Source organism: Carassius gibelio, chromosome A5, assembly GCF_023724105.1.
Source record: "Carassius gibelio isolate Cgi1373 ecotype wild population from Czech Republic chromosome A5, carGib1.2-hapl.c, whole genome shotgun sequence".
Lineage (NCBI taxonomy): Eukaryota > Metazoa > Chordata > Actinopteri > Cypriniformes > Cyprinidae > Carassius > Carassius gibelio.
Genome location: NC_068375.1, coordinates 2991285 through 3003927, shown reverse-complemented (window position 1 = coordinate 3003927; position 12643 = coordinate 2991285). Strand labels below are relative to the sequence as shown.

The following is a 12643-nucleotide window of genomic DNA, read 5'->3' as shown; positions in this document are numbered from 1 at the left end:
AGCAATAAATTTACCCCTCTCATTTTCATAATCTCACAGTGTCTAAGGGAAAATAACAAGACATTAACTTCTGCTAAGTTTTAAACATGTTGACTAGAGGAAAAGTCTTGTTGTTTTTTTTTGCTGTCCTCTTTAGGTCCACCAGATGTAGAGCAGGCCTGTGAAGCGAGCGTCAGCACTTGGAGCCCCAACGCTGGTCTAGACTCAAGTAGTGTTGGTTCAGCGATGTGCCCACCCCAGGGCTGTATGCTGCAGCTGGAGTTTGCCTATCCACTGGTGCCTGACTCCCTCACAGTTTGGGTCACCTTCTTCTCTCCGGAGGAGACTGGACTTCCTGCAGTTCACGACATCCTTTTGCTGACCCTCAGTGGCAACAACATCTCACTGGGTCCACAGTATGTGTTCTGTGACACACCATTGACGCTCAAACTCAATGTGAAGGAGGTGGTGTATGGGGTGCAGTTCTTCACCATGGAGCAGCACTTGGAAATCGATGCCACATTGCTCGCCTCAAAGCCAGACAATCCCCTGTGCCGGTCGTGTCATCCTCTACGCTATAGACTGATTCGTCAGCCACCATTCACACATTCACCACATGGGCTGATCCTTCAGGAACCCACTCTGAGATATGTGGACAGGTAAGGATTAGGGGTGCATATATTATTTATATACAACAGTAGTTTTTAGCAATATTTGTGAATTAACGTTTCATTGTAGTTAAATTTAAGTATAATTTTGTTAATTGTTTTTCCGTTTTCGTTTTGATTTTATTTAATTTAATTTAAATTTATTTTATTTCTAGTTCATATTTTAAATAAAATGTTTGAATAGTTTTAGTTCTAGTTTAGGTTAATACAACATCCAACATGCCTCAAACATAGCCTGATACGATTACATTTAATTAGATTGAGAGGCCTGTGATCAATATAATAATAATACAATATTTTACTATTTGTGTCTATTTTACACAATCAGTTAAATCTATATTACCTCACCAGAGCAACCAAAATACATTTCATTTAATTTAACCTATTTATCATTCGTCTCCCTAACCCTAACCCTATCTCAGTTTGAACACTCCCGACTTAAAATACACTTTAGTGTTATATAGAATAACTAATATAGAAAAATAAATGAAAAAAGTTGCACAAGATTATGAATCACAGGACATAATTGTCTTGTGGAATGAGATAAACTATGATAACAGTAACTTGAGTTTTGAGGCTTCGGCATCATGATTGTGTGGCACTTGTACAGTTTAAAAGAGAATACACACTTTGGCAGGAATACGTATGGGTAGTCATGGGCAATGTGTAGAAATATGGCTAACATCAAAAATAAATATTCAAAAGTTCATCTTAAAAATATTTAAGGCATTGCATTGATACACTGTATTGTTAGTTATTTGATTGATGTATCAAAACACATCAATGTATTGTTACACCCCCAGTAAGAATGAAATATTAGTTTTTCTTTTATAAAAGTTTTTACTGGCAAACCCTTAAATAGGCTTTGAAAGGTTTTTTTTTTTTTTTTTTTTGTCAACATAACTGACAACATAAACAAATTATGTCAATTTATATGGCACTAACACTATTCAAGATTTCTAGGAAATTTCTAGGAATGCTGGAATCATACATAGGAATACTTGTCTTTGCTTTAGCCATATGTTGATGAGCTTTGACATTGTATGAACGTCTCTTAGGTACTATATGTGTGGTCTTCAAACATATCCTTTACTCCTTGGGCTGGGTGTTGAGGTCAGCTCTAATAATTTCACAGCCAGCTTGTTATCATCTGAGAGATATATGCTGAAGTGCTTCCAGGCAGTTTAACTTCATGGGATACTCATAAATTCTGAGAGGCCACAAAACAGTTGGAGAGTGTTTGAAGAGCCTCTGCCTCTTTGATGACAGCACAAACAGGCAGACAGATTGACAGGCAGACTCCAACTCAATGAATTGGACTACACATGTTTTAGCATAAATCAGACTGTTTGTGCTGTGTGTTTTTGATTCACAAAAAGTAATCAGTTCAGAGTCATTTGTGTGTGAATGGGACAACACTGTTCATGCTATATATTGTGTGCAGTCTGAAAGTACATTAACATGCCCCTATTATGCCTTTTCGACTATTACCTTTCATGCAGTGTGTCACGCAGCAGAATAAACTATCTGCAAAGTTGTGAAGCTGACAGTGCACGATAGATAGTTATTGTCTGTCAAAAAAAAAAAAAAAATAGTCTGCTTGCAATCATCAGGAATTTGAATCTTATTCTGTTACGGCCCTACGTTACAAAGTAAGACATTTGCATAATCTCCGCCCACCTTTTAGGTCGCCAACTTGTCTGCCCACAAACACAGTAACATTTCTATGTGGTTAACATCATTTCGAGAAGACGCTGTAAGAGTAGTTCAACCATTTCATTATCAGACTCCAGCTCGATTTGGTAAGTGAAAGTGACATGACATACAGCCAAGTATGGTGACCCATACTCAGAATTTGTGCTCTGCATTTAACCCATCCAAAGTACACACACACACACACACACACAGAAGTGGACACACACACACGTGACCACACACCTGGAGCAGGGGGCAGCCATTTATGCTACGGCTCCTGGGGAGCAGTTGGGGGTTCGGTGCCTTGCTCAAGGGCACCTCAGTCATGGTATTGATGGCTTGAGACTTGAACCCACAATCTTAGGGTTAGGAGTCAAACTCAAAGGGCTGTTATTCTGTCATGGCAATGGGCATTTAGTTTCCAACACACGCTGTATGCAGTAGACCAATCCAGAGCCAATCTCTCTACGGCTCTGGACCAATCACAAAGAACACTTTAAGATGCAAAGACATTTTCAATTAATTGGCAATGTTCCCAGTGTTTTTTAGTTATATTTTTTTTATTTTATTTTTCTAAATAAAGTTGTGAACCTCCATAATGATTTTGGGAAAATTTCTTGAAATAACTGAAGTAACAATTATAAAACTTGTAGTATCCAATTAATTTTTTTTTTAAAAATCTGTAAAAATTACCTATTGAGCATCCATTATTTCTTTCTGGGAAATATGCCTCATTAACAGGATATTGATTAAGTTTGGTAGACAGGCATTGTGTTTGCCTCCTTTTGTGCTTTCTTTTTTTTACCCAGTCTTCTAAATTCTGAGACCTCCAACAGAACAAGACCCCACCTCAGTTGGCAGGCTGCCAATAATGTACATTAGCGTTCACAAAAAAAAAAAAAAAAAAAAAAAAACTACTCTGTGCAGACTGTATAAACAAGGCCCAATGTGAACTCACTGAACTCACACTGGGCTGTTTTTGGGCGTCTTTTCTTGTTTCCAAAAAGTTGTCTGACAAGTGAAATACTGTAACAGTAAATACGGTGACAGCTGCAGCAGCAGTAAGAAAAAAGACTTGCAGATCTTTTCATCTGAACAAATAAATGTCTATATATATATATATATATATATATATATATATATATATATATATATATATATATATATATATATATATAAATATATGAAAATAGTCTTAACAAATCTTTGCGAAGTATCCCGTGTTTGGTTTGTAGAAGCACAATCCAAGTTGTGTTAGTGAGGTATACAGATTCATCAGCCAACAGTTTAATCTGCTCAGATAATGTGTTTTTATTTTATTGAAAAGGTTTGTTTTATATATTAATGCTGCACAGCTGTATTCACCAGATGGTGAGAAAATATATTTGTGCTTGTACCACTCTGGGATCAGTAAAAAAAACTCCCCTCATCTGAAATTCTGATGTGTGGAGTAATACAGCGTATTTCAGAAAGACTTCCACTTTTATCAGTTTAACAAATTATTTTTTATTAACAAAGTTCGGGAGGAGCATGTTCAGATAATTAACCCGGCCAGTTCATTATCAGCTATCACATCACCTGTCCTATCAGCTCAAGAGAGAAATTCTATAAATAGCCCAAGCCACCTTACCTTTATTCTCTCTACAGTATTTCAGCATCCCTCCACCACCCAACTCCTCACCATCGGCAGTTCCAACCTCAGCATGGGGTGCGCTCTGGGTCCGTTTTTTTTTTTTTACTGCAGTAGTTGGATTCGGCATGAACAACATTAAGGCCTGGGGGCAGTCTGTGTCAAAGAAACAGAGTTGTTTTGCTCCTAAATCATACATTAATTGCTCTTACAAATGTTTGACTTGGTGACTAACTTTAGTTTAGTTTTTTTCTTTCCCCAAAACTGTTACACAATTTACCAGAAAATGTGTATGATTTTATTGCTTTCATGGAGTTTTATTATAGCGGTATAATTGTTCGGAAAGGGAAGTTAAATTATGAATATGAATGAAATATTGTTAAATTGCTACAATTTGTTTTCTTTGTTTGTTTTTTGGAGTTTCTGAATGCTCAAAATACAGTAAAAATTGTAATATTGTGTAATATTATTACTTTTCTCAATATTAAGTAATGAAATATTTTTAGTTGAATATTTTATAATGATATTACAGTTTAGTTTCGCATGATCCTTTAGAAACCATTCTAGTATGCTAATATCATTCTAACAGGAGATTTAAAATAAAAATAGTCTTTGAATATTTCAAATAGAATTACAAATGTGTATGTCTATATACATTTATCAGTGTAATGCAATTTAATATAGTACAGTGATAAAAATAAAGTTTTTTTGAGTGAGTAAAAATGATGACAGAGCGAGTAAAAAAATATATGTATAAAGTTAAGCTACAACTCAGTTATAGAGTTCTGTAATTGAATTATAGGTAAGGAGTTGTTTCCCAAAGATTCGTAAGAAACATTATTAAATTAAAATAAATAATTTGAGATTTGTTTGATCACCTGAAATGAAAAGTATTGCTACAGATTCTTGTCAGTTATTTTGTCCTATTTTATTGTTATTGTTACTGTCCACTATCTGTTTTTCTCATTTCTTCTCCCTTTCAGTCCTCAATGTGGGTGGCCTTTGCAGAGTCCACACGGTCCTGATCCTTCATCACTGCGTGACAATTAACTATAGATCGTTTTAATATCATCATGGAAAACAAGGGCCATAAAATGTTTTGTCAGCTCCAGAGTGGCGCAAAATTACATGGCCATTTCATCCTCCAGGTGCAAGCCTACTTCGGCTCCAATAGAGGCAGGCAATCACTCATTGTGACCAGTGAAAGCAGCTCCAATCAAAGTGGTGTCTGGCTAAAAGAGGCAGGCTTCCTAATGAGAGCTCTTCAGTGTAGCAGGGGAATGTGCTGTAATATGTGATCTCAGCCAAAGAACAGCCGCTATAGATCAATGCTGCTCCAGTTTGGAGTGTGATTAAACGGCATGGCCTCCGAGAACCTTCAAACTGCTTCACACACGCCATGTTTTCATTTGCTAATTTATCAATATGATTATGTCACAGGGCACCTAGACAAAGTGTTATAAAAGAACACACATGACCCACAAATCAATGCTGCATGTGGTAAGCATGCACAGGATATGCAAGTTTTAGCATTGTCTTGTGCATTTTAAGGTATAGTTCACCAGCCCAAAATTAACATTTTTGTAATTCATCATTCACCTGTAGGTCATTCCAAACCAATAAGTTGCGATTTCTGCTTGTGAAATGCAAAATTAAAACTTATTGAACATTCTTAACTCAGATGGATGATTGATGGATAATGATGGAATTTTTGATGGATAATTGCTTTAAAGCTGTGAAATGCATGTATGATTCGTGACTTCAATTCAGAATAGTATCTATAGTATCTATTTAGGACATTCTGGTTTAGACATCTGTGTTTGTGCAGTGTATTTTTGTTTTCCAGTTGCAATCTGAAGAGATTACTACTTATCTCCATTAAGGTAACCTTCCCCAGAGCTGTCAATGATTCCAGCAGCGTGCTTCTCTTTCATTCATAGAGCAAATAGTAAGCACCACTTGATGGATCTCTTGGGTTGAGTTGCGGTCTGACCAAACATCTGTGGTTTGGTAAATTATACGATTGAGGTTGTGTTGTTGTTTTATATAACCATATGAAATCTGATTTTGATTTTAAATGACAAATTATTTCCACTCCTTTGAAGTAAGTTTCTTGATCGTCATTCTCCTCCTAAACACTTCAAGCAGCGAGCAGCTGCACAGAGGGCTTAGCATTATGGATGCATCCCTTTCATTCCTTTACAGCGAATTCTATAATGCGACTTTTCCAGCATCTGGGCTGAAAGAGAGGAGTACCTTCAGAAAAACTAAGGAAGACGAGTGTGCTTCTCTATGAAGCTCAGTAACACGCACCAGAAAAGATGGACTTGTATATCTCACTCTTCTATGTGTTTGTTCCAAAGTCCAGCTGCATTTAGGTGCAGACCACATTGCACAATAAAACAGGTTTTCATTCCATAAGTGATAAATACTGTTTCATTTCCTAGTCTGCATGAAGATATTAATTCACACTTCAAATTAGCCTGCTGACAGAAAAAAATAATACCTTATGCCTCTTGTATGATTTTTAGTTTCTAAAAATCTGTATTTTTAAATTAGGGATGCACAATAAATATTGGCCAGTAATTAATGTGCATCTCGTCAGTAAAGCCGGTTCTCTAATCAGCGATAAATTCCATCAGGTGTGTGATTTCACATAGAGCAGCTGTTACTACACAGAGCCGAAATTTATCGTGCACCCCTATTTTAAATTATTTAACTGCTTAACTGTGTTTTCATATTTGAGAAGTGTTTGTCTGATAAAAATCGAAGGTTTGTTGGTGTGAAAAAAACTTTCTGTATGAATGAATGGCACCTTAGGGTTCATTAACCCATATGGTAATTTGGGAATGAAAAGAAACTCTGGACAGACCCATTATGATTTCAGGAAGTGAAGCTGGTCACATTTATACCCAGAGATTTTGGCTGCTTCAGTGTCTGGTTACTGTCTTGTTTAACCCGGGTGCTTCCTGAACATTGTCAGTGTTGCACGCTCCCATCTTATTGACTTAAGAGTGAAAGGCTCGGAGCCGCAGTGTTTTCCCACACTACTCTGGGGTATCCCGCACGGGAATAGTGATGATGTCATGAGCTCTCACAAATTCCAGAACAGAGGCTTGACAAATGTTGTTATCGTCTGAAAACACCAAGACAGGAAGGTGCTGTGACCACTTTCATCGTTTTGAGTTACCACGCATGTAGGACAATGAAGAGTGCTGTCTTCTTGTACCATGTCTTTGAATGCTGCCGTATTCATAAAAAGTTTTATGTCTGCAGGTTTATTTTTAAGAATGATCTTCTCTGAGTGTTTTTAGCAGTGCACGGAAGCTCCGGTTGCTCAAACAAATGATTATGATTTCACAAACAAACAGCCTCGCTGTAAATTCGTAATGTAGCCACAAGACATTGATGGCTAAATTGATACTTACTCGATTTAATAGGCAAAATATCCTTTCCTGGTTGTGGAAGCCAAGCCAACGGTCTACCTCAGGAGTCACTGTGGCTGTTAAGGATAGCAGCAGTATTCTTTTTGCTTTGCTCTGCCTCTCCACAACAAACATGTCTTAGAAAAACACAGCCACAAGACCACATTGTAGGCCAAGATCTTCCAGCTCCTGCCTTCGGGGGTTGGCTCAGACTCGGCATGCAGTTCTAGCAAAGTGTCCTCTGGCACTCGGCAGTTCTCACACCACCGAGGCTCTCTGACCCATATTTGACTGTTTGGGAAGTCTGCAGCTGGAGGAGCTAGTGGGGTTTTAGAGCCTCATGGTGGAGCTGATTAAGTCGAATATACCTGAACCAGCTGTGAGGCTTTCCGCACATTTCGCGATCCCTCCAAGTTTGTGTTCCTGCAGGCGGAAAGTTAAAGCGGTGTAAAGGATCAGAGAAGCATATGTGCAGACAGAGGTTTAAAGGTTGATCTGAGTCACGATTAAAATGTTTTCGTTAACCCGAGCCCCGTAAGTGGCTGGGTCAATAACAGCAAGATATTTCATTTATGTTCTTTTTTTTTTAGAAAGAAAGGGAGTTGAGGACTAGTAATGCTGACAGATAAGCGTATCGTCCAAGAGTGAAGCTCCGTACCTCCCCCTCCGCATCCCAAATTGATCCTGCACTCCCTCCACCTCTATTCTCCGTCGCTCTATTCTTTGTGTTTCATTGTGAGGTGAAGATAAATAGAATGAGAGAGGAAATGCATTTTAAGGTACGAGGGGGTCTTGGGTCATTTGGGTGGTCCGTTGCTGAGCTTAAGAGGCCTGATCCCGGCACATATGATGAATAGAGGTTTGCTCTGTTTCAGCTGAGTCTTGTGCCTCATGTACCTGAAGGGTTGTATTACAGTCATGACGAGTGCCGAGAGCACACTTTGTACTCTACCTAGAGTCACATTACAATAGCCATCCTTTCTTAGCATCTAATTGTTGGTGCTTGAGGATGAAAGGGGACAGTTAGTTTCGCATGAAATCCCTAAAATTAAATACACTGAGTGTTTATCGCCTTATAATAGCACACACTACAACTCGTCCCGTAAACACTCATTCCAAAGTAATTTTCCATCTCTCAGCTATAAATATTTAAAAGTGTTAACGTAGGCAGAGGTAAGCAGGATTCTTTTAAAGGTATAACCTCTTTTCTTTATACTAAAGGGTTCTGTGTTATATATTTGTGCTATAAACATAATATAGAAAAAGTGTGCACGTTCAACTCAAGCCTGGAGCAGGACTCAAACTAGCTACTTAGCAGTTCTATAATAAAGTGCTAACTCTAATAAAGAGACAGTTCCTGTCATGTTTTGTTGAAGTATATAGAAAGCATGTAAGCAATATATATCTGTTCACCAGTGTCTGTTTGACAACAGTGCTCTAGCTTTTTATCAAACTTTTTTTCTTTAATAAAACATTTGAAAACCTTACTGAAACATATGTACCCTACCAGAAACCCGGAGCATATCACACCAGTCCTCAAGTCCTGATACGGGCTTCCTGTTACATTTAGGATTGATTTTAAAGTACTTTTACTCGTTTATAAATAACTCAATGATCTAGGAAAGGGCAGGGCAGATATGCTCACTGAATATAAACCTATAATATATTTAAAAAAATCTGAGCACTCAGATCATTAGGATCGAGTCAGTTTAGTTGTTATGCAACCCACAATTGGAATCAGCTTCCAGAAGAGATCCAATGTGCTACATTAGCCACTTTTAAATCTACTCAAAACTCACCTGTTCAGCTTTAATTTATTGAATGAGCACTGTCGATGTCCGAAATGATTGCACTGTATTCTTTTTATATTTTATTATGATTATTTTACTTTGTTTTATTTAAAAAACTTTGAATTACCATTATGTACGAAATGTGCTATATAAATAAACTTGCCTTGCCTTGCCAACCATTCAAAAGTTTAAGTGGTAGTAAGTGTTTTTTATTTATTTATTTATTTATTTTAATGTTTTAAAAAAATTGTCAAAGCTGAGACATTTAGAAATGTTATTATTATTATTTTTATTATTATTATTATTATTATTATTATTATTAGTATTAGTATTAGTATTAGTATTATCAAGAATGTTGAAAACAGTTGAGCTGTTTCTCTTTTATTTTATTTTTTCATTTAATTTCATTAAAAATATAAAGATACAAATATAAACCGTGACATTTATTTTACATTTTTGAATTTGGTTTAATATTTTTTTCTATGGTTAATTTAATGTGTCCTTACTGAATAAATGTGATAATTACTTACTGACCTCAAACTTTTGAAAGGTAAGGCCCCACAACCTTTTTATTCAACTTTAAGAATGCAAGCTTTGTGGGGTTGGGTTCCACTAAAACACCTTATAATTTACATCCTGCATAAGAGTTTAATAACATATTAATAGTCCTTGTTTATGTTTTCCAGGGACATAAAGCCTGATGAGACATACACCTACCACGTGCTGACAGTGTCTAGAAGAGCAGAGAGTGAACCATCTCCTCCTCTCTCTCACCAGCTGGGCTCCCCCTACTGTGGAGATGGACTCATCCAAAAGTGAGTTCACTCTCTAAACTCTCACTGCATTCAATAAATATAGATGTAATGGAAATTAAAAACATATCCTTGTGTTTATTGCAACCACTGTGGGTGACAATGGTTACAGCCGTGTTATGAAAATAGAAAAAGTTTTGTCAATAAAACAATCTGTACTAGACATAGTCGATAGAATCACTTATTGAATTGACTTGTTTGCTGAGAAGCTAAATCATGTAAGATTGTTTCCAGAGGCTGTATCTTGAATTAAATGCATTTCGTTTTGCTCCATTTTTCTTGTTTTGAGTATAAGCCTACTTTTATTTCTTATGTTGGTAAAAGCTGTTTTGAACCATGACTGACATAAAGTTCATTTTTGATTTATTTAAAAGCAGTCTTGTGGTAGCAAGGCTATTTGTGTGATTTAAGTCTCTTTTAATGGCTTATGTGTGCATGCCCTTCAGATATCTTGGAGAGCAATGTGATGACATGAACTTCGCTAATGGAGATGGCTGCTCAAATCAGTGCAAGAAAGAGCCGTTGTTCAACTGTGTTGGTATGTGACCGTCATCTATAGGTAGAATAGTGGTTCAAGTGTAAATTAAGTCATTATTTACCCTCTTGACATTCCAACACATATATTTCATTTTTCTGATGAAAACAAAGGTAACATTTTTGGAGAATCTTGGCCCCTCAAATGTGACCATGTCTTTTAAGGTTTTACTGGGTTTTTTTTTCACACTATTGTATTGCTATTGCATGGTTTCAAAAATCTTGGAATGCTGTGCAGTAATCTTATAGTCTCTTTATATATTTGTAAAAAAAAAATGTTCAAAGTGTTCAAAAACATTTTAATCTTTGCAGACTTGGTCAGACATGGTGTAAAAACATAGACACTGTATGTGCCATTCTATGGAAAAGATCTGCATAACAATTATTCAAAATAGCTTCTTTTTTGTACAGCAAATTTTTTTTTAATTTATAATAATTTGTATAATAATAATAAATAATTTTTAGCACTATTTCAACAGCAAAGTACAATAAAGTAAAAGCATGCAGTGTAGCATCAGTTTGATCGATGATTTGCTCCAACAGCATTTAGCTGTATTGCTGATTACTTCTCAGTGCTCTGTTGATGTCAGTTCTCGCCATCAATCTCATGGCTTCAACCCGTCATCAGTGTCACAGTGTCCTACACTGACAATGTGTGAAAGACCAAGAAAGTTCTGTTGTACTATCCCTTCGTAGTACAAAACTTGTTAGCTGGTTGTGATGTTAATGGAGTGCTTTAAGTTGTAAGCTGATCAGTTCTGTCAAAACAATTGGCCACATAATTGGACCCTCTTAGGGACATATAAGTCCCCTCACAAAAGATCTGCCTTAACGAGCACCAGCGAACTTTTGTGGCACTTCTTCCTGTTAGCAGGAATGCAACAATCCCCTTTTCTTCTAAACGTGTGGACAGTAAGCTGGAGTGGAGAAAAAAAGGAGGCAGCAAAGAAGAACAGATAAGAAGGGCTTTTGAAGTTCTCTGTTGAATGTAGCCAACATTCATCTAGCTGAAGTCTTGTCTGACCTCTAGGACACCTCTGGAAGTTTGAGGTTGCACTAGTACCCGACAGTGCTTAATTGGCAGTTCCGCTTTTCTTTTCTTTTTTCTTTTTTAGGTTCAGTGAGTTTATCCTTCACTGCCTTAAAGGAACAGTTCATACAAAAAATACAATTTGTAATTTACACAAAAAAAAGAGAAAGAGAAAACGCAACATAAACGTCAAAGATAAACCATGTTCATTCATTTTTTTTCTTCTTTTCTTTTTTTAGTTGTACTTTAACATTTCAACAGTACCTTGACAGTTTACGCTTTCATTACCTTAAGATCTCATTTCCTTTGTCAACATAGCACACGCCAAGTCTCTGTTCAGATGTTCATTGTAATATCATTGATAAGAGCATCTAGCGCAGTGTTCAAAAATTGAACACTTTTGCATTTCACTGAGAAAAATAAAGTTAGATTTGGAATGAGGCTGAGTAAATGACAGATTTTTTAGATCCTGCCAGAACTATTCCTTAAAAAAACAGTCACTGACATTCAGCACATTCCACTTGCTTTGCTACATCAGTTTTTCTACATCCTCATGTGGAAAGTTGGAGCTTTCTACAGTATGTCACTTTGAACAGCACTGGCTGCTCTGTCCAAAACATGAATGAACCCCAAGACAAACCTCTGATCAAACAGAAGGGCAAAGATCTATGGTTACGTCAACCCTATGCTTCTTGATGTTTTCCAGCACTCTGTTTTGAAAGTGTCACGCGAACCGTACATGGTAACACAGTATTAATAAAACACTTCCTGTGCTTTTTTAGCACAGGAAGTGATGTGACAAGGTGCAGCGTGGATCCTGCTGCCCTTTACGCATAGTAGCTTCCTCTGACTGATGTACTGCGGCTGCTGTGCGCCGGAGGATGCCTATAACTTTACATAGTCTGTCCTTGTTAGCATTGTTTTGTAGCTTGTCGGGGAAAGAGTGTTTGATTTGATAAGTGCACATCTTGCAAACTTATTTCCTGACTGCTGTTTGCAGTGATTGACTCCTCGTAGTTGTTGATTACCAGGATGGCTGGATTGAACAGGTGACAGAACATTGCAATTCAAAACGTGTTC

General features: G+C 36.9%; 1 protein-coding gene across 1 annotated transcript in view; it reads left to right on the top strand.

Moving 5' to 3' along the window:
• Window positions 1–12643, top strand: part of LOC127988847 (pappalysin-1-like) — an 89788-nt gene that overhangs the window by 34475 nt on the left and 42670 nt on the right. Inside the window, exons 7-9 of the mRNA XM_052591388.1 lie at window positions 137–638; window positions 9874–10002; window positions 10446–10537. Of these exons, the coding sequence (XP_052447348.1) occupies window positions 137–638; window positions 9874–10002; window positions 10446–10537 (723 nt within the window). The remainder of the gene's footprint in view (window positions 1–136; window positions 639–9873; window positions 10003–10445; window positions 10538–12643) is intronic.